Raw genomic sequence first — 23,852 nt, 5'->3', positions numbered from 1 at the left:
CACCTGAGGAACCTGAATCTAATAACTGAGAAACCTTCATGCAGAGTAAGCAGTTCCTCACATCCCCTCAGAGGCAATTGAAGAACTGGGAATCTAACTTTTAGAGTTTGCTTGCTTTAATGTAGAGGCAACCAGTGTATCCTTCCAAGTAATGCCTTCCCTTATATTCCCATTCCTTGCCTTCCCTGTCCTTTCGTACCCTTCTGTGCTTTGCCCTACCCTGAGTGATTTATTCACTGCATCAGTGCATTTATGACATCAGAATGGACAGCATTGCTTTTACTTCAAGAAAAAAAAGAAAGGAACTTTTTTAGGTTAACCCCATTTTTTGTATTTCCATTTTGAGACAAGACGTCACAGTAAATAATTTTGGCCCAAGTAAAACCATTTCCCCTTAAATATTGCATTGTGCTGGAATTAGCAATACTAGCTCTTTAGTACATAGCATGTTAAATTAGATGCAAATTATTATTAAAAACTCACAGTTTTGTATTAGCTAAACCTTTATAAAATGATACAGTAACATGAGAGGTTCTGTTATTTTGTTCTGAAGGCAAAGTGTGTGTGGTGTTCAGAAACATTTTTGGTAATGAGATAAAATGCATCGGTTCTGCTGTCCTCATATCACTCATTCACTCATCATAGCAATTATTTAAATGATTCAGAATGAGTGTCTTCCTTTTTAATATGTAGTGATTTGTGTGTTAAGAGGGCACTGGAGTAATAAAAAGTGTGTATTTCACTGGTAGTTATGAAATGCTGTGTGTCTGAAATTAGTAAGTAATGGCGCATGTAAAATAAATAAGATATTAGTAGCACTTAAGCTGAATATTATAAATATACCACAAACCACGAAACTCAATAATGAATTGTGTATTTTAAGTAGGCATATATGGACATATTATTGTCTAATACATAATAGTGTAATGGCATTTGCAAAATAAGTTTGCCAATGACACTTGCAGACTTAAAGAGAGTCACATATCTTGTAGAAAATAATCCAGTATACATGCTGGCAAACCAGTCTAGGGCAAAGGACTAGTGAGAACCCAAGTGGTTTGACTACTGTCTAACACCACTGGAAACTTCAAAGAAAGTTGCCTGAGAATGTGTATTTAAAATATTTTAACTGAAAACACTGATGAAGTTATTTAAAAAAGCAAGAAAACCCTACCATTTGTTTGAGTCTTACTGTGGCCTCAGTGCTGGTCAATGTCACAGCTCCCTGCTTGTGGTGCCCTTCAGGACATAAATTCCTTGGTGCTGTGCTACATTCCAAGGTTAATGTGCATCCAGAGCCACCCCGAGCTGACCAACCACTACAGACATGCTGAGGTGTGGAATCTCTTCTAATTCCTGATCCCTTTGGAGGGAGCACATATGTCCTAGCTCTTTATTTCACAGCATGCTTGGATATTCTCTGAAAAGGAGGCATCTATACCTAAAGTTGCCTTTTTTCTCCTTTTTCTTTATTAAATGGAGAGCTGAGAAGGATTCCTTTTGGCTAGTAGCTTGAGGATCAGTTCTCACCTGGGGCATGGAGACACCTGATGCTAGTGCCTCCTTGCTTGAACACTCACCCCAGCAGAGTGGTCTGACCACAAAGCAACTGTTTACAATTTAAGGAAACAAAACTTGTCATCCCTCCCTGCTGAACCTCGTACTGGATAGTTAAAGACTTTTCAGCCTGAAAAAAGCAGCATAAAAAGCAGCAGGGCTCATCAGAGCAGTCATTCATAGGGGAGAGGGAAGAAGAAGACTCCAGACACCAGCAGCCCCCTCTGGGCAGCAGCACCAACCTCGCCAAGTGGAAGCAGCTGATCCAATCTTTCCCCAGTGTCCTAATGAACCAGCATGCTCCAAATGCACAGAACAGATTGACCCCTTCAGGCAGTGTAGACTAATGTCTATCAGGCTTAGGATCCAGATGGGGCTCAACTCGAGATAGGTGTTCTGCTGGTCAGTTCTGTCCCTATCAGATGTTTTCCAAACCTTCAGGCTCAGGAGCTTTTAATCACTAATAGTCACCTATACACTATCAAGCCTGAATTTCAAGCTTCAGGGTCCCTGGTTCCTGAGATCTGTTTTAGTTACTAAATATTTTTATGGAGATGAACCTCATTGACAAAAGGGTTATTTTAATTCAGACTCCAAATTAATCTTGCATCTCATGACTATTCCTCAAATACATTAGCAACTACGAGGCAAACATCTAGGACAACCTAGTTCTATCTTTTTGGAGAACCTACAGGAATTCAGATGATTTGACTTCTTTATTTACAAAGCTGTCTCATTTACAGACCCATCTTTTCATTACTGAATTTCTAAGTCTGTGGTATATCCTTAATATTCAGCTTAAATGCTACTGATGTCTTATTTATTTTACATATGCATATATCCACATATTACTGTCTAATGAACACTAGAACAGATCTGATTATAGAAGTTGCACTCGAGGCAGTTTTTTTACACATTCCCAGCCACTAGGAAAGCAAAAATAGTTCAGTTCATGCCTATCAGTAAATAGCAGCTTGAAGGCAGTGCTGTGCAGAAGAAGCTGTGCTTACCATCAGCAGCCCTTTGTAAGCATAGACGATCCCAAGCCAAATGGTCATGTGGGTGTTCTCGCAGTGCTCCAAGATTGGCCGGATGGAGATATCTCTGCCCGCAGGGTCCGGCTGCGAAAACAAAAGGTGAAATATTTGGACTCAGATTTCCTTTGCTTCACATCTCAGTGGTACTCAGCTCTAGTTTCAGTAGATTGAGGATGTGTAGGATACAGAGTGGACAAATTCAGGATAACTTGTGATGAGAGCAGACCCGTGAACCTGCAGAGAAATACAGTGAAACACAAGGATCTGAGGCAACAGCTGCTTGATAGCTACTACCTGGTGAGGTCACATCTACTGCAAACCTGAAAGAAAATATCTGAAATCACTCTGTCTTTAACAGTGTCAGTCATATTTATCAGATTTAGGACATCTACTTTTTCTACAAGGCACAGGCATGAAAAATAATGAATTTAAATTTCTCTTTCCTTCCACCTGCAGTTCTTGTGTCACTGGCAAATGGCTGATAAACAATGTATGAAACATTGCTGTGTTTCAGGTGGTTTTTCATTGATAGCCATGAGCTAAATCAAAGACCATTTAACTATACCAGTAGCTTAGGAGAGATCATAAATCATCAACAATTTAAAAATAAAAAAAAGAGTCTTTTAGAACCAGTGATTGTCTGTGCAAAATGAAATATTGCTGGAAGCTTTGAAGCTTTTAATTTATTTCGAAAAGGAGATTGTATAATATTGCAGAATCAAGAGGATTTGGAGATTATCAGAACTCTTTATATGAAGAAGAATCAGTAACAAAGACTCAGAGAAATCTGCAAGAACCACCCTTTGACCTACTCACTTTTTTTTTCCTAATGGACAGAGGAAAGAACAGTTGACACACAGAGAAAAGGATTACTATGCTGCATAAAATTATAATAGATATTAGGGTCTGGTCAAACTGCTAGAATGCTTGTTAATGATGTACATTGTAAAAGACCACAAGGATCTTGTATGTGATTCTAAGAGAACTCATTTTAGTTACATACTGCAGAAAACTCCTGTTGGCTGCTCTGAGATGCATGTACCTACAGTCTGCTGCGTTTACAGAAAAATGCTGAAATACTGAAAGCTGTTTTTCCTTTCTACTTTGAAAGACTGGATTTGAACTTCAGCCAAACCAAGATCAACTCAGATGTAGCTTTCTGTACCTGATTGTCCCAGTGGGCTTTTCCATTTTCCTTTTGTTATGAATAACACATGTAAAATGTCTCATGAAGAAGTATGATTATTATATAAGGAAAAATAATGTTTTCACCAACTGGAAAGTAGAATTGTACATGGAAGGACTTTGGGGAGATCTCAATAATTTCCTAAAGATAATTTTTTGCTTCCCCTGATGATGTATGACTTCTGCTATGTATTTCAGTGGTCACAGCAATAATCTTCAGTTCACTTTCTTCCACTGCTGTTTTTGTATGTGAGGCATTTCCCCTGACCTCATACACTGTAAAAAAAAAAAAAAAAAAGAGAAAACCCAAACAACCTTGTGTTATGATGCACTGCAACAGTGAAACTATTCACAATTTTCTTTGCAAAGCCTTCAGCAGGCAAGACATTAACATTTAAACCTTTTCCTACCCTGAATTTCTGTAGAAACCCTAAATGGAAAATTAAAGCTTTTGGAAAAAAAGGTGTCCTAAAATAAAATAAGATAAAAACCAAGGCAGCAATATTAACTCTCCCAAAGAGCTTATGACTCTATCCTAATGGTTGTTGATGGCAGGCAAACAACCATTAGCTGAAGAACTGAAATGACTGCAAACATTAAGTGTCATCACAACATTTAAGAAGATACAAATGTTTGTCTGGGGATCAGTTGAACTACCTCATTCTCCCTGATCAATGACAAAAACCCAGTGCTAAAATTTAGGTGCACTGAAAACACCTTTTCATGTCAAAGATGCAACCTAATATGTTTAACATCATTTTTTTTTCTATTATGTAATAAACTTCACAGGACAAATCATTCGCACTGAGCTCTGAAGGTGTTACTGATGTGTCATCAGGACTTTACTACAGGGAAATTTTTTTAACCTGCCAAAAACTCCATCTCTCATGGTCTGGAATTACAGAAGGGACATAAAATTTCAGGTTTTGATCATCAGAGTACTTTCATCTTTTCTTTTCCTTCACACTGGTGAGTCAGCACAGGACTGTCTCTTTGCTTCCCCAGTTCCACATCCTTCCTGACAGGTATTTCTTCTATTTCAGTTCCCCACTTTTCTGAAGCAATAAAGTGTATAAATAATGAGGACTGGTACAATGGATGATGTCATGTCGTTTGTTTTCCTTGTTCCTGGATTGAAAACTCTAATCACACCTGAACTGAAGGATTCCTCCACTTTTAAGTAACTATAAGTAATTGGAATAATTCCCTCTTTTGAGGATTATTACTGAAATGGAACTCCTATTTGGTTTGTGACAGATTATATGTTTATATAATTTTATATAATTTATATATTCTCTAGTTAAAATTTACTTCAAAACTGGAAAGTGTATGTCCATTCATTAGTCAAAACTTCTCTTTAAAGATACAGGCACAAAAATGATGAAGTGGAAAACATAATTTCTTTTCAAATACTATTAGAGAGTAAGCATGGTTTCCTCAGGAGAAAGATTGTCAGATTTTTTGAGGCATGATAATTCAAAATTGATGCTAATTAAGTAAAACGATGATCAGATTTTCTTTGTGAGAGAGGAAAATCTTGCGAAGTGCTCTAGGTAGAACAGGGAAAGAAAGAATACTGATTGCAGCAAAGGTGTACATGTGGCAGAACTTCTTTCAAAAGACTTTCGAGACCTATGAGGTGATAGTACTTTAAACAAAAATTTGCTGAGGTCCTGTGCATGCAGGGTTAAATGTTGGTAGGTAGCAGTAATCTTAAAGTGAACGGATTTTGCTGATTACTTATCACTACTGCAAAATGACATTCCTGTTCTACTGCTTTTTATTTGCCGTTCTGTTTCTTCACAGATTTTGCATGAATTAACTAATCATAGCAAAAAGCTGGGTTAAAAAAACATATGATATTTTCTGATGTCAAAAGAATTTTTGAAAACTCTACAATTACAGCTGAATGGGGCACTTGACTGACCTCTCTAATCATCCACCATTTGTGCACTTTGTTATTGCTTTAGAGAGGATGACAACATAAATGCTACCAGTGATTATATATGTACTGGAAATTTGCCCTTTCCTTTTATAGAAAACAATCTCAATGCCCTTCAGATGTCATTCTCAAAAGCCTGAAGACCTCCTATCTTGTGATTAGGCTGAAGCTTTCCTACCTCTTCTGAAATCTAATAAGGTTTCTGACATTGACATCAATTTCTGGAGTGCTTTCAGCAGTTGAACATAAATAGTTTAATCTGTTCACTTCATACAAGAGTTGTGTATCATCACCAGTAAAATGCTTGTTTTTCAGGAGATCTGGTAGGTCTAGAAAGCAACCCAAACCAGTAAACAGATTACCCACAGAATGCTGATACCCCCTGGGTGTGTGTGTGTTTGTGTTTAAACTATTATTAGTCCAGTCTGTAGTTCCAATGCTTTTTCATTTTCTTTGTTCTTCAGTCTTCTGGGAGGGCTGGCAGATCCTTGTCATAAGAGGTGAGTGATGGCCTAGGTGGGAGCCAGCAGAGTGAGAAGTAAAGCTTAAAACTATCAGCAACCATCAGAGAAATCTGATTTTTATTTTTTTAAATCTGTAAGTACAGTTTTTAATGGTTATTATATTAGCCAAAAACCCTCTGGAAAAGGCAGATATTTGTATGATGATTAATGTACCTTTGACTTATTTTTTGTCTTTATTGTTATTCCTTTTCTGTAGCTTCACAAAGATTTTAAAAGGAGGAAGGATCTATGTTCCCTGAGGCATTTGATCCAGTAAACGTCTGTGAAGAGCAGACTGGGCTAGCACATAGTATCCAAAAATCCTTGACCTTCCTGAGGCAGTTTTTCTACACGGTCTCCTCATCAGGTGCCTTGGCCACTAGAGCAGATTATTCTATTTGCAGAGCTGTGGTGCAGCTGTGAGAGAGCTCAGGGGCTCAATCTCAGCAGGCTCACTGAGGACATTGCAGCAGACCCCCAGTGTGACTCTGTGCCACTTCTGAAGCTGCACTTCCACCAGTGAGAAACTCACATTTGGCCTCGGTCTTTTCCAAAGATGGGTACAGAACATAAGGAAAATGTTTGAAAGAAACTGTTTCCCACAGTATAGGAAAATGCAGGATCATACTCTTCTGTCACACTGTTAAAATGGCCTTCATATATCATCCCACTCTGTTTTATCTTCTCTTTAAATGGCTTCAATTGAACTGGAATAATGATTGTGTACTACAGCTAGTTTGCAGTGTGAATTAGATATCTCTGGCATCTTTAATTCAGCACATTTAGCAGTCATATGGGGCTCACATGTGATTCCTTGTCTTAAAACTCAGACTTGGCTAAATTAGAAGATCGTTCTTGCTTCTTAAATTCACTTTTTTTTCCTTCCAAGGATAATTATAGTTGGTTTATACTCCGAATTCTGGAAAGGTGTTTCATAAAAGGATTCAAACAGTTTGAGCACACAGTGTGAAATTGAGAGCCAGGCTCTTAATTACTGATGAAAAGAGAAGGATCAGACACTGTCAACTTCTTGATTACTTAATAATTTGTAGGTATTTTTAGAGCAAAACGGCTGATATGAACAGTGATATGAAGAAGAGATTTTCCAGGAAATGGTTCCCTTTTGTTTCATGTATTTTTAACTTTGTGCAGTCATACTTTCCATTAATACAAAATAGAAATGGCAATACTAAGCTAGGGTAGCTCATTTGGAACTGCTTCCAATAAAAAATTTGGTAGACAACCTAGAATAATAGGAAACCTTGTTTGTCTTTGTTGATACCTGAGCTGAGGTTTGGGTACATTACGGATCCCATTTTATGTCACAGAGTATCTCAGCAAAGCACAAAACTATTACCGAATTCTTGCAGTTCAGTGACCAATTTCATTTCCCTTCAATGTTAATTGAGAAGTTTGGACATTTCTGTAACATTCTAATGATTGAGAGATGAGGTATGAAGTGTTTCAAGACACAAACTTTATTACATAGATGTGAATACACACCCCTTACCTCTGTGACATGAACTAAATGATATCTTCATGTTATCCGAGGAGATTAAAGGGTATTTTCTGCTTCATTCATTTTCTTTTTTCTTGTTATACTGAAATCCAGTTCACCAATCCATCTCAGTCAATGGACTGGACTGCAGGCATTGTCTGGTTTCACAAATACTTCAACAATTAAACTATTCCCATAGTTCAATATACCAATATATGTTTATATTGTAACTCCTAAAAATCTTCATTCCAATTGATATTTTAGTATGGGACAGTAATTCAGTAATGGTTAGCTAGCAACCATGACACAAAGAAATTACACTTGCTAGAATACCAACATGAATATCCCTTTTTTTTTTAATTCAGTCACTTTTCTCAATTTAGTTTTCTAAAGAATAAAGAAGATGTACCATGTAAACCAAGGAAAAAGTGGTGATACATTCATGGGCTTCAAGGATATTGATGTTGCTATTTTACATCCCTCAGCTTGTTACGTATACAGAATCCAAGCCTAAATTTCCAAGTGAATGGGAGTGAAGAAAGACAGGAAACCTCCCCTCCTACCCCAAATATATTAGAGATAACCACTGTAATACCTATTATCCCAAGAAAATAAAGTTTGATAATATCACCCTGCCATACATTTAAAAGAAACCTACTTTTTAGGTACCCATCTGCCTCTTGTACAAATAATTCCATGAATCAGTCAACATACATACTGTAAATTGGTCTGATTTAAAGATGATAAAAATTCGTCTGATGATAAAATGCCACAAGAGCTATTTATAAACTCTCGTATCATGAATTTGTCCATACATTTATTTGTAGAGAAAATCTCCCATCAGCATTATTTATAACATCACTTTACTTAATGAGTTTTATTTTCCTGTTGTGGTGGTTCATTGTTGTTTAAATGAAACTCTTCTGAGAGCCAAAAGGTTCCCAGAGATTTCTTCCTATTTTTATTAATATCATCTTCTAATCCAAGCAGTTTCATTTATTTGCATTAACATAAAATGCAAAATAGTAGTTTAGACTGAGTCAAGAAACCGCTGTGATCCCTGCAAACAATTGCAGACTAGCAAATGAAAGGGAAAAGGCAAAATTCTCTTGAATCATGGAGAGTTTCAAACAACTGTGACTGTCTTCCCATTCTGCACTCAGCTATCACTTCAGGAGAAATTTTACATCATATTATTTCCTCAGAGAATGTCGCTGCAGTTGCATATCGAGTGGATAATGAAATTTTCCTGTGTATGTGCATGGAGACAGAGGGACAAATATTACAAAGGCTTAATAAAGCATTCTCAGCAGTAGAATGAGTGGCTTTCTTTGAAGGGAGGGCAAGGGGCCAAGACACATAAGAGAAGTAGGTCAGAGGAATGAGTAGCTCTGTTACTACCCAGACCCTCTTGCACTGTACAGATTCTTCCAGAAATATATACAGTTCCTGGTATCAGCTTCCCAAGATGAATATTTTCCCCTTCTTTCCTGTGAAGCTGCCCAGAATTGTGGTTCACAATCCAGACTTGCAGCTCCTTCTAGTTTTTTTTCCCTTTCCTAACCAGATTTCCTGCTACACTGAAGGCCATGCCAGGCACTCCTTTGGTGGCTGCAGCAATTCAATGCCTCCTTGCTTATGGTAATGGAAACAGACAGTGTTCTTGGGAAGGACAGCAAAGGAGAAAGGAGAACAGCAGAGTGAAACCACAGAGGACAGCCAGGGACAAACTGTTTGGGTGGCCCCAGCTGGAACCAAGTTAGAGGCTGTTTTTGTAATTAATTTCCTAGTGGGAAGGCTTCGAGTTGTAAGCAAGGATATGACTTACTGCCCATTATGTGACACTCAGAGAAACTGGATTTAACACTTTTCTTGTAAAAAGCCAGACTTGCACCCAACAACTAACAGAATCTATCATCAGTTGCTTCTTCTGATAAGAAAAATCAGGTTCTCAATTGCACCCAGATATTTGGGTCAAGAAGGACAACAATCTCACCTCTACAATTGTCTTGTATATTCTGTTTAGTGCTATAATTGCCTTTATTTATGGATTCTGAAAATATTTATCACTATGTTTATTTGCATTGTAGTGACAACAACAACAAATGGACCCTGACTTAATTTAGAAAGTGAAAAATTCATTCCCTAAGAGGATTTAAAAACATATATATTATGTCTGGGGAAGAGAGAAGCATAAAGTAGAGTGGTATAACATTTTCAGAGACAAATATCAGCAGAGACCACTGCCACCCTATGCAGGCAGTGATAAATGAATAGTTTCTGGGCTATGGCAAATAAAGAAAATATTATTTCTCAACATTAGGGATGATTTTAATTTCCTCACTCGTTTTTATTTATATTTTCCAAAATGATAAGATGATGGTCCATTAACATATTGGAGGATTTTGCTGCTATTTTTATGACTGCTCTAAAACATAATTGAGGAACTGCTGTAGTAACGGAGGTGTTTCCTTTGTTTTCAAAAATATTGAGCAAAATCTTTACTTTCTAAATCCTAAGACTAGCTTAATAAGTATATTCCATAATTTCATCATTATGATTAAAGCAGAAATACCTAATTCTCTTCTATAAGTCCTTCTAAAATTAGGTAATTCTACTTCCTCAACACAAAAGCTGCTTTCTCTTCAATCAACTCCCAGTTTCTTGTTGACAGTCAAACATAAGGAGCATTTCAATGCACAGAAGTACATGAAAACATTTGTCTTTAATAAAAATTTTGAAGATTTTAATTTTTTCTTCTACCTTGCAACACTAGTAATCTCTCAGATATACACATTTTTACATACAATTTTCATGCAAAAAATAAGTGGATGAATAAATCAATAAAGGCCCGGTCAAAAGACATGTTTTGATTACTTCAAAAGATTTGGTTTTGTTTTGACCTTTTAAAATTGATAATCTTCCTTGATATAACCTAACTCCATTTTGATAAGAAAGGTCATGTTGAATTCAAAAGAGATGTTCTTTAGTTAACAAAGGTCAACAAGAATATTTTAGCACTTTCCTACCAAAATAATTGTTCATGGGGAAACTGAGACTGCCTTTTTTATTACAAGTATATGAATCTTATGGCCACTCAATGTTTTCTGAGAAAAATATCTTAATACTTGAGGAATATCATCAGCAATTAGCTTGTAAATCCATGGACGGATTACTTCTGAAGATTCATGCTTGCCAGTACGACTGATCCTATATTAGATCAGTGACACCACTGAATGAACCACACATCTTTGCAGCTTTTACAAACACAAATATGCCAGCAAAGCTTACAGGTGAAGACAGGTGACTAAAGGTGTACAAAGTATGCCTTTATCTTCGGTAGAGTCTTGTTTCAGCAGTGAAAAATGTAGGCCTAAACAAACTAAAATTACACTTGGAATCTTAAATCAATGTCCATCTTGCTTTAAAGAAAGACTTTGAAATGATGCTTAATATTTCATAGTAATATTGATGTTACAGTTAAATGAGACTGTCTTTTAGCTGTCTCATCTTCAGTAAAACACAGAATATATAGATTTTCATTGCATTAAATCCAGTTTGAAATAAAACATCTCTTTTAGGAAAAAAAAACTATCCTGTGACAATAAACCTATGGAGCTCTTGCTGAGCCAATTGTATTGACTGCAGAAAAAATGGCCCTAATTTTGGTTCTGATGTCTAAAATGAATTATCAGGTTCCTTTAGTTCTTACTATGTTTTGTCTACTGAAGTGAAAGGCTGCATAACACAATTTTGTTGCTGTGTTGGTATTTACAGATTTTGACCCAGTAAACTCTCAATGTAGTCCTTGATAAGCTACGTCTTGAGCTCGTGTTTCACTGTCAACACGTTTTATCTTTCTTTAACATGCCTTATTGGTCTTCACTGGACCATTGGACCAGCACATTTCCTGAAATCTGAGGAGTGGAATGGAGCATGCTCAGCTGGTCATAGCTGCCCTACAGACTTATCCAGGATTAATACCACCATAACACCCAAGGTTAGACCAAAGTTAGACCAAAGCACGCACACGTAACCAAAGATGCCACAACAGCTCTCCATTTTTCTTTTCTCTATTCAAAATGAATACACAAATGTGAAGATAGTTTAAAAGCTATAGAAAAGAAAAAAAGATAATCTTGATTATCTTTTTTATTAATGAATAAGATGAAAATGAATGAGGGTTATATTCACCAAGTATTTATCGTGATTTCATAGGAATAGGTAACATAGGAATAGGTGACAGCTATTATGGAGAATCCATAATAGTTGCACTAAGCTACCTTGAAAGCTACATGGCCCCAAAACACAAAAAGAATAGCAGTTGCAGGGATTTTTGATTTTTCCATTACATCTTTCTTCTACAAATAGCTATTTCAGTGTTACCACTTCTATTGACGTTATTCAGAGCAAAGCAGGTAGTCATGGGAATTTTTTTCGTTCTCACAGTTCAGTAAAACTTTTATGCAACATTTTTCTTAAATAATTTATTTCTTTTCAGCATCTGTCAGACCAGATTTCATTTAACACAAGTCTACCACACACTTTAAATGTTGCAGGTCCTTTGCTCTGGTATACAACAGAAGAATATTCAGTTGAAAAAGCAAGCCAACGTGAAACAAACCTAGCAACCATAAAATCCATTTTATATTTCCATCGATATTTTTACATTGTTAAACTCTAAATCATATATGTTTGGGCTTTTTTGTTTGTTTTTGAAGCATATATATGATATATATGTATAGATATATATATGTAGCACAAGCAGATAACTCTAAACCTACTCTGCCTTGCAAATCCCACACATTCTTGATAATATCAGTACATTTGCTTATTTTTAAGGTGATGCTTCATGTTTTTTTTTTTTTTCAAGCTAGAGAGTTATAGGAAGCATTGATCTGATGTGTTTTCATTTGTTTTCCATAGCTAAATATACAGTGTATATCCATAGCTTTATATTTTTTCTCTTGTCCTGTGAACTTGACATTATCCTGGTAGATCGAGATGATCTTCCCTACAAGCATCTTCCCAGTACAGGTGTATTATACTGTGCCAGGTGTCAGCATGTTTCAGGAAACTGGATTGTTTCACTATTGGAGGCAAAGCATGTAGTTTTTACTGGATTTGAAGAATTAATTGAGGTGGTTATTTCCATGGTAAAGTGCTTCCTATAAATCTATTGCTAATTTTTTTAATAGGCTGTAGTTAGCAATTTTATCATTCCTCCTCTTGTTTTTTTAGCTGTGTCTATTACATAATTTTATTTTGACAGGTGAGCACGTGTAATTCTTCTAGAGCACTTCCAGAGCTTACATGGAAGCCATCAAGAACTCTTTCTCAGCATGGCCCCCCAACAACTTACATTTACACCCAAATTTTCATTTCTGAGATCAAGGCATTGAAGAGAAACAGTAAGAGGTTGATGCCTTTGTTCTTGATACCACTTTTCCCAGCTCACTGAGAGACCAGCAGAGGACGAGATAAGCACAGGGAGACAGGCATTATCAGCACGAGGGCAGGAAAAGCAGCACATTTCTGAACAGTGATGGCTAGTGTCAGCCTGGTTTGTCTGACTTGGCATTCACCTCCTTTGCAGTATTCATCCGCAGCCACCAACCAGCCTGTCACACATTTCAGAACAAACCCTTCTGTCTGAGATAGCTGAGCAATTATTATGCTGTCACCATCTCCTCTTTAAGGTTGCAGCATGACAGGGCTTTAGGAGAGGTGGGAGGTGTGACCTTCTGGCACTCTGCACTGGGCTGCATGTGGCAGTTCTGGAGGGCTCCTTGGAGCAGGACCAGCCAAAACAGCTGGGTAAGCAGCAGTGGTGTGGGCCAGGAAATCTCAGTTTTGCTGATGTGCTTTGAGGACCTGAGGAATCTGCAGAATGCTCTGCTACAGAGCTCTTAGTTGATTCTCCCCAAAGTAAATCCACATGGAGGATCTCTGGAACCCATGGTATCAGCCAAGTGATCCAACTCAGCAAGGTGAGATGTCAGTCCCCTGCTGGAGTAAGCTTTCCTACCACTGAGAAACTGAAGCTTGAGGTGGTTTTCACAGCTCATCTGAGGCTTGACAAAGTGTCAGCAGTGACAATTCTTGGTCACTCTAGTTTCTATATAGCAGAGTAGACTTTTGGTAAATTACTCAGAAAGTTAAGTAAAAATCTCACAAATACATCAAGCATAGAAATAAACCTTGGGAGAAATCCTGAGACCTAATGGAATGAGGGAAATACAGAAAACTCAGAAGACTGAAACATCAGACCATTTGGGCTCAAGAAGACTGTGGGGAAGAAAGGAAATGGTGGCGAACACTTTTGCCTGCCAAATTAAGAAGAAAGGGAAGAGAGAGCTAATGCAGGAAGTGGACAGGTTCACATGGTCCCCCTAAACAGCATTTCCTTCTGTCACCACCAAATGAGGTATGAACTGACTCAGCATCAATCCCATATGTGGTCCCCCAGTTAACACATATAAACCAACATATATAAACCAAAAATAGCGAAGAATTCTTTCTGCAGCCTGATCAATATTAACAAAAAAAAAATCTCTTAATGAACTTTTGTAAAAGTTATTTTTTCTTTTTGAAATGTGTTTGTGTAAGTAAATGTTCATTTCCATGGCAACAAGGACCTGATGTTCCTGTAGGTGTAGAAGAAGAGATTACAGGCGACCTTGCTCCTGGTAAGTCACAGTTGTACTAATTACCAAAGGAGAGAAACAGCCTTGCCCGTAATGGGTCACAGCTATGACTAATAAGGATAAGTGTGATAAAAGGGTTGGCTGGTTAGGGAGGATCTTGGAGATAGAGGACCTTGGGAGCCCTGAGGAAGGAGGAGCAATCTAGAGAGATAAAAAGAAGAATGAAACAAAGGAGAGAGTTGCTGCAGTAAAAGATCTGCTGTGAGGTCAGTCTGGGTTTGATGGAGTCAGAGTCAGGATGGCTAAGCTGTAAAGAAGAATAAACTGGGGCCTTTTTCACACTGTTGAATGAGAGTCAGTCTTGGCTCATTTCTACCCCTAACAGGAGGTCTGCTGCAACATGTTCCCACAATCATCTTGACATTATTTCATGAATACATCAGCCATTCAATACAACAAATTAAACAATAGAAATTATTAGTTAGAAATGGAAAACTGCTTTCTTAGGAGGTGGCTGAAGGCTATGAAATCTACCTCTGGATGAATCAGAAAGTATATTATTATTATAGAAACAGGAACTCCTATAGAGGCACAATTCAATTGTAGTCTTTTGAGCCTGACTTAACAAAATCCTTGTTTGAAAAATAGTCATCCAATATTACCCTCCAGGGATGAATGGACAGGGAAAGACATATGACAGTTTTTCATACACTTGTTTATGAATAGACAAGTATATCCACCACTGACCAGTGCTCAGTGTTCAATGGGATGAACAAGTGTAAAAATTTGAGTAGACCATGATTTAGCTAACCTGGTAAAACAAGGGATTTCTATACATCAGATAGTGAATAAGTAGCATGTCTTGTTTGCATACAATTGAGAGATTAGAAAAGCTACTGTTTATGAAAAATTTTGAAAGCACCAAAGGTGTACTCATACTTTGTTTTCAGGGAAAAATCCAAACAAAAGCTTACCTTAATTTTCAAAATATTATGATTTTATGTACAATATAAAATATTATACAGCTGGAAATTACATGAACCCATTCTGTACAGACAGTTTATGACAGCCTTTCTCAATTAAATAGAACCATCTTCCACAAATAGTTATTTTCTGTAGTAATTTGGACAGATTGTGGAACAATTGATTAAGCAAAAAGTACCAGAATAACTGAATGTAGTGTTTCAAAAGGAGAAAGGCTCCAATTTACATGTTAAATAGTACCTTAGCACTGTATGAGCAAACTCTCACTATATGGCCCTATGCGTTTAAGGTTTTATGGAGGCATATTAACTTCTTTAAATACCGTTTTTCCCCTAAAGACATAAAGTCTGTGGTATCTTGATTCCTATATCTGCTAATTATGACTAAATAAAAGGTTTCAGTTTTCAATGTAGTATTTTTAAATACACTGCTTTCAAGAATTGAATCAAATATAATAGTCACAATATGCAATTTGGGTTGAGTCACAGGATCATGAATCTAAACATTGAGATATACATTGCTCATGTGTGAATCAAATCAAACCCTGAGGACCAACATCTCTTGTGACAAGCATTAAGAAGCTTCCTCCAATACTGTCTGGTCTACATTAGCTGTGCAAATATGTTCTTTTTAATTAAATAGTATGCAGATGTTATAGTTCAATGACTATTCCCAACATATTTTCACAAGTTCGAGTTCTTGTTCTGCCTTTAATAGGCTCTATGTTTGCCAAAATAGTCTCCAAAGAATCTAGTAATGTTTAACTCCATGGTTAAAATCATTTGCCTATGCCATGGGTCACAAAGACACAGAATATTGCTCACAGATTGAAATCAAATCCACCAGGTACCATTTGCTACTTCTGAGGTCTTTTTCAGAATATTTTACTTAGTGGACAATTAATATGAATAAATACCTGAAACTCTCTGATAGAACATCTGCCTATATGGACATAATATCTTTACTGGCCTAGCATCCTAGCTTTATTTGCACATGTGAATGGCCATCTTCAACCCTTAGCTTCTGAGTATTATGTAAATGAAAAAACAAAAAGAGAAAGTCATGTCCTTCATCTGTGTATTTATCTTGAATATACTTTTTTTTTTACCATCATCATGCTATTTTTTAATGAATGACGAACACTCACCTCTGTACAAAATAATGTTTAAAATGGGTGTGAAAGACAGGCAGGTGCAGGCTGTGTTAGCAGAGGAATTTATTTTGTGTGCATGGACAATGGCAAACAAACATGATATGATGTTATTAAACCTATCCATTAAAGTGGCTGTCCAGCAGGGTTAATGTGTGTTTGCTAAAGGGTGTATTTTTCTAGCTCTGCAGAGAAGTGCAATTCAGAGTATATGATTATTTTGGATCCAGCAGCCATCTCTAAAAATTTATTGCTGTAGTTCATTCCTGTCAGGCAGCTGTTGGGGTGGGAAGAGCACCTACTCTAGTTATAGCATGCCTTCCCTAAAGTGAACGGGAATCTTATTTTTCATTTTAGTGTAGTCAAGATTATGTCACTGATTTTTTACATTTTTCAAACCTAACAGGATTCCTACAACTGCAACTATGAGTCACCACCTACAGCGCTGCCTGAGCTGGGCACACCTATTCGAACAAAGCCCTGTAGCCTTGTTACCCACCAGTGGATAGAGCACATCTGATGTAGTTCCACTGAAAAAGTGAAACCAAATCCTAAGTGCACATTCCCAAATCAAAATGCTGATGCAGACAGACAGACAGAGCTTTCCTTGAGAAGGGAAGCCTTTTCATAAGTCAAGACTTAGATTAAACTGAATAACTTTAATAATAAAGGTGCATGTGTGTTTTATGTGTATAGTTTCATATGACATATCTCTGCTACAGATTTTTTTGAAGAGGAAATTGACTTTTAAGAAGCTGCAATTTGAAGATTCAGTTTTTTTAAAATTTACATTAGAATGCTGAACTATAATTTAACAAAAAGATCAAAACAGAGAACTGAACCACATTACAGAAGCTCTTTCAAGCACGAAGAGAGATTCAGAATGTTTCTGCAAATTTCAGTCTTCAGGCTGATTAGACATTCACTGTGTCGGTATCACCACAGACAGAAACCTGGTGGCGTCTTTTAGCCATACTTTTTCTGTAGATGTGTATTTTTTAACTTGTGTCAAACAAGTTATCAGGTATGGTAAGGCTGATTTATGAGGGTGGTTCCCATGTACCATAGTACAGAACACCAATCACTCTTGATAGTGCCTTACAGGCATTGCACCCAACCAGTCCCTTGGAGTCTGATGAACCCAAGGCATCAGTGGCATGTGCAGGCACTCCTGGGCATGTGCAGCAAGTCCAGGACTTCCTGCAGGTGATCAGGAGAGAATACACAGTGCCCTGTCTGTCATCTGCTCAGTGCATAGAGCCAACAGTCTGAGCACTTTGCAAAAAAAATAAGCGCTTATTTTCTCCCAAGCATTTCTTCTTATGACCAAAAGAGCATCTTGTTAACTAACAGGCAATTTTTGGAGTATAATGCAAAGTGTATACTTTCAAATCCTTAGTCTGTGTCAAATTCACAGTGCACAGAGAATGGAGGTAAGGGGTAGAATTTACCCAGTGTGCTTTTCTGTCTTTTTAATTACATCTGCTAAAGAACATCTGTGGCTCAATGGACAGACAGTTGCAAGGACAAGAAGGTATCAGGCTATTCACATAACTCCACCTTCAGAAAATCATGGAATAGCTGAGGTCAGAAGGTACATCTGGAAGTCATCTTGTCCTCTCTTCTTCACACAGGACCAGCAAGGGTCAACCACATGGTGTGATGGACTGTGGTGGTACCTAGCACTTTCCTAGAAAACACAGAATATTCAGCTTGTTTGCCCAAAGCTGGCCAAGCTGTAGTTCTGCATGAGAAGACAGAGCATTGGTGGCAAAATTGCCTCTGGCCCACGTTTCTGTCTCATCCTGAAGTTTTCATAGGAATACTTTTGTATTCAAGTGTGGATTTTGGTCTGTACTCAAAATGAAGAGTAGGTATACCAGTGGAATATTCCAAACACAGATCCACAGAAAAAAAAAATCCCATGTTTTACCTTCTGCTTAGCCTTCACGTATATGTCTTTCCCCCTAACATATGTCCCCAATTGCCAAAGTGATGGGTATATTGAAAATTTATGCATGCTTTACATTTAATTTAAGCATTTCCATAGCAACTCCTACATTTCAGGATGTTTTATCCCAAGACACAGAATATATTCTTTTCAGAAAAATTTCCCAGTCTGTATTTAGCCACATTCATATATGACTTCCTACAATTTAATTTTCAATGAAAATTACCCTATCATTTACCAGAAGCAAAAGTTTTAACAAACAAATTAACTTTTATGACTTCTTTAATATCATTTTTTTTTTTAAACTACTAGTCCTGCATCAAATGGAGCTAAGTGAAGCCTGATTGCTTGGAATCAGTGTTTTTGATTGATAGATGCAGGTGTTTCATATAGTCCAGCTTTGAAGGAATAGATCAAAGGTGCCTCTTCTCCTCTTTGTCTCTCTCTATCCCCCCGGGTCTTTCATACTGGTGCTTTCCTATCAGGAGACTCTAAAGGATGAAAATGCTTTCCAGAGGCCTGATATTCAACCAGTGTTCATAATGATAGATAAACATATATATTACTATCTGTTGAAGTCTGGAACAAAATTAGAGGGACTTAAATATGATGCACATAGCCGTAATGAAATGATGACCCATACTTCTATGTGGGTGACCTTAAGCTGCTTTTAAAAACATCTGGGATTCAAGTAGGAATAAAAAACCAACACAGAGAGAAGAGGAAATACATATACAAATAAAGGAAAACAGGAGAGGCATGGGAAAGATCTTCCTTGCAAATTTTCACTTGTTTTCCATCTGTATTTTGCCTTTCTAAATGTCACTTCTGAAAAGGATTCCACAACTGCAGGCTATTCTTGGTGCCCCTTTGCTGTCACAATAACAAACTTTCATCACATCTGATTCCTGTTCCATGACCACAGCACACATCTCTTACACTGGTATGCCTCCCTGAGCAGTCAGCATAAAGCCAAAATCTAATGGAGGGGAGGTGAACGAAGCATTCAAATTCGCCATCAGGTTATGCACATGTCACCTGTGTTTTGTGCAAGCAGGAATGCCTAAGCCAAGGGATGAACAATCAGGCTTCCCTGTCAGGCAGTAACCTGATGCTTTACTTGCTTGATGTGTCACACAAACCTGAGCTGCTCTGTAAATAGCAACAAATAACAAAAAATTAGTGACACACTTGAATTTGTAAATTGCGAATTTCTTCCAGTTCTATCATTTTCATGCTAAGAAGCAAGAGAGGGAGTTAAGATCTCAGGATCCTGGCAGGGTTCAGGACATAACCATCATATAAATCAATTAATTTAACCCTAATGCAATTATCTGCTTTAGATGAAGGGTGATTTTAGCTTGCTGGATTCACTTATAAGATCAAACAATTATCCTAATAAGTTTATACTGTTCTAAAGATTAAACATTCTCAGTGGCCCTAGTACAACTCCAATGGCTTGAGTGGAGCTGCTAGACATAAATTTATTACATAAATGAGAGCTGCTTTCAATCAGGCAGTGACGATTTGATCTTCAATTAAAAAATTAATCTTCAAAAATAAAGCCTAGCATTAAAATTAAACTGCTGTTAGATGTACAGTGAATGTGTACTTGTAGCACTGAAATGATATTCAGTTTGCGAGTGGAAATTTCAATAACAGATTCAAAATTGAAGCTATTTCCTCTGGTTTCCATGCCCAATCTGTTATAAGTCACAATGTCCTTAGGAGGGCAGACTATGTGTAAGGCTCACAACAAGAACCTAGGATATTAAATCTTACAACCTAAAGATGTGCTGTTTATTTTTTTCCTAAAAACAGGGTAGTGAGAAGGAACAATGTCAGGCAGGGATTCATAAAAACAGAGAACTTCATGAAAGGCATGTGGTAGTCTCAGCTCCTGATCATGCAAACAGAAAGACCAAGGTACTTCTCCAAGAAATGTGATCAAAGCCAGTAGAGAAAAAATTTATAAGTGTGCATCTTGTATTTCCACATGTTACTAGAGTTATTAGTCTGATACCTGTTTTGAGTCCTCTAATACAGACAAGACTGCATAGAGAGTATCAGATGGAGGAGTGCTCCATCCTGTGAACCCTGGCAGAGTTGGAAGGGCTCAGCAACTCAACACCAAAGCTCAGGCAGTTCTACCCTCAACACTGCACTTGGGCATCTGGGAAGTTAAGAGCTAGGATTTCAGAATCCTGAAAGCAGAAGGGGCAGCTAGACAGAGGTTGGGTGAATTTGCACCTAGGTGCTTATGAGACATCTAGGCAATAAAGAATTCAAATAATTTTGGAGTCCTGACCCTGCATTCCCACATACCTCCTGCAGTGCTGTACCTATTGCTGTCTTTCTCTAAACAATGCACCACCATGCCACAAATACACTCAACATGCAACCACAGTCTGCCATTCCCAGCTCCGTTTCTTTTCCTTCCCTTGCCACCATCGATCTCCTGTCCCAAGGAGTTCCCCTGCTCAGTTCCGAACATTTTCCATGTAGCTAATTAGTTTAATTCCATGCATCCCTGGCATTTGTGGACACTTTCCTTATTTATGATTTCCTTCCCTTCTGGCGGCAGAGGTAAAAATGAAGCAGCCTGGTTTTCAAGAGGATGAAAAAACCTGGGAAGCACCAGAGAGGCTGCCACATCACCCTTGCAGCCCAGGGCAGCTCAGCCCATGGGTGCCTGCTGCTCAGGCTATCTTCTACTTGCAGTAAGTGGAAAAGAGAAATAGATGGCTGAGAGAAGATTGGAACAGTGAAGCCACAGAAACCTGGTAATAATTGCCTGCTGTATCCAGAGCTCCCCAAGCCAAACAGAAGCTATTATATTTAACTTCCTAACTACGTGTGCATTCACCCTATCTGAAAGACATACTTGGCAGGTTAAAATTATGGCTTCTAAATCAGAAAAAGTATTGAACATGCAATACTGAAGGGAAGACATGGCAGCTGAAGTTAATAAACTGTTGGTAATGTATTGTTTCAGCTATCCACACATAAACTGGTCAAAAGTCACACTGGGACAAAGTTTACAAAAGTAATTTCTTTACAAATTAAATGACTGCCTCAAGCAAGACCTAGTTCTGAGTACTGAGAGAAAGGAATGAATCTCAACCAAAAAATTACTTCAGCTAAGATGAATTTGGACATTATTAGTCTGAAAATATAAAGCCTACACAGAGTAACAGGAAAATAGTCAAAGTTAGTAATTGATTTAATTATTTCAGTTCATGTTTATTTGCATCTCAGTTCTGAGTACTAAATTGAGAAGCAGTTTTTCATAGCAGTAACTAGAGCTGAACCTTAAACAGTAATTATAACCAGTTTCCTTGAAGGAGAATAGATTAGGAAACAAAGAAATTCCTATTTATATCTATCATGAAAATTTTAACTCATCTCAAACACAGCCGTTAGAAGAAGAAAGAAAACACAGGAATAAATAGGCAATTCTTCCAAGTGCTAGACAGAGGACGTTCATGAGACCATTCTCACTAAGGTCAAAGACAACAAAACAGAACAAATAAGAAGGAGAGAACTATCAGAGATCCTCAAGGAGCATGGAGTTTCACGGATACATGTCTATCATTTTGATATCACCACTACCTGGGGCAGATCAGCTCTGTAGGCAACATATCCCCAAAACATTTCAATTTCCTCTGCAAACATCTCTAGCAGGCACCTCCATTTTGGCAGTGAGGTGCATGCATGGCACCTTAGGACACCTGTTCACCTGTAACTTGTTTTATGATGAGCCTTACCACAAAATGCTTCCCAGCTGACTGACATGTGGGGCTTGATTTCCTAATTCTAATTTAGAAGCACCTACCCCTGTGTGAAACACAGCTTGTGGGAAGGGCAGGGAGGCGTTCTTTTATTCCTCCCTCTCTCATCCCAACTGTTTTCTAATGGGATGGAATACAGATGAACTCCAAACTTGCTTCCATGACATCATATTTGAACCAGCATCTTTCAGTTTTGCACACTAACTTGCTAGAAGCACAATGGAATTTGAAACCTTGTATTCAAATTGGGAAGAGAAGCATGAGAGAAACTGTCACCTCCTCGTGTCCCCTGATGTACAGGTGTCAACTGGAGGAGAGGAGATGCTGAAATGGGGCACCTCAAAACCTAGTTTGGGGTCAGGAATTTTATACACTAATACGAGCACTTGAAAATGGACCTAGTTCTCTGTGTGGCTGAGCAGCAGTGAAAGAAATGGGTATAAAGATTAGGAAGGAGGTTGAGAAATTTTGAGGTGGTGTACTGGAATACAGAAATCACTGGCCATTGAGTGTCTCCAATCCTTTTCTATTTTCGGTCTAACACTTCATTCCATGTTGCACAGAAATCCATCCTGCCAGCAGTTTCACTGGCTTTAGGGAACAAAACAAGTTCAAAATGTGGTAGAAGTAGAGGTAAATTAAGCATTCCTTGAAAAATTACTGTACAACTCAAATAACCAAGAAGGTAATAAAACAAGGAGGCATCAGGGCCACCAGCACCTTGAACTGCCATCAACAGATCTCTTCATACTTTTAAAATAAAATTTTCTCTAGTGCTTCTTTGCATACAGTAAAAGTCTAATTTCTCCTGAGTGGGAGTAATGCTGTCAATACATGCATGTACCAGTTACTTTGAGAAAATATGGTGACCTGGACTAGCTACACTGACTATTGGAAATCATCCATTTAATCAACAGTGCCTTTAATTTGTTTCCTGAGGATGAAGACAGCTTCTACAGCTAATCCTGGCCTTAAGTCCTTAATATTCTAATCCTTCTCGTTCATGGACAACACTTAATTAGAGGTAAGCTGCATTTAGTAGAATATGAAACTGCTCAATTATCTATGTCACCATTCAGTTGGCTGGCAGGAAAAGAGAGAAGAAAAACCATGTATTTTTCATAGGAATTTTGTAAGAATGACAAGTATTATCATAAATAAATGCTACTATTTATCATATTATGAAGTAATAAAAATTTGTATTTTTAACCCTCCTATAGAGTGAAGAAGTGATACTATAAAATAGGGTATTTTACTGAAATTTTCCCACTCCAATCCCAACAGCAAATCCATCCAGTGTTATCTTGAAGAACGATTTTCCTGCTTTAGAGGTGGGAAATGGTGAAAGACTTAATGGATTACCTAAAGTCGTGATGGGAATTATGACTACACTCAAGTGGACTTAATTGGAATCCTGAGTAGGTTATCAGACCATTACACCAATCTCCTACCCTGGGTATCAATAACTTCGATTGCATTTTGCACTGAGCATCGTAAGATCTCACGTGTTCTTTGCTGTGAAACACTCTTCCATGGCATAAATAACAATTATTGAATTAGTATCAAGGAAAAACTTGGTAGGAAATGAGGCTTCATCCTTACACTTT

The 23,852-nt window shown here is 37.6% G+C and overlaps 1 protein-coding gene across 2 annotated transcripts in view; it reads right to left on the bottom strand.

Annotated features, from left to right (window-relative positions):
* The window catches only part of GABBR2 (gamma-aminobutyric acid type B receptor subunit 2), a 460,220-nt gene that overhangs the window by 36,455 nt on the left and 399,913 nt on the right, over nucleotides 1-23,852 (bottom strand). For both annotated transcript variants that reach the window (XM_014875208.2, XM_088171908.1), the window contains one exon: nucleotides 2,568-2,678. In XM_014875208.2, the coding sequence (XP_014730694.1) occupies nucleotides 2,568-2,678 (111 nt within the window). The remainder of the gene's footprint in view (nucleotides 1-2,567; nucleotides 2,679-23,852) is intronic.

The sequence above is a fragment of the Sturnus vulgaris genome, chromosome 1 (genome assembly GCF_052056855.1).
Source record: "Sturnus vulgaris isolate bStuVul1 chromosome 1, bStuVul1.hap1, whole genome shotgun sequence".
NCBI lineage: Eukaryota > Metazoa > Chordata > Aves > Passeriformes > Sturnidae > Sturnus > Sturnus vulgaris.
The sequence above is the reverse complement of the archived record's forward strand: the minus strand, read 5'-3'. Positions and strand labels throughout refer to the sequence as shown.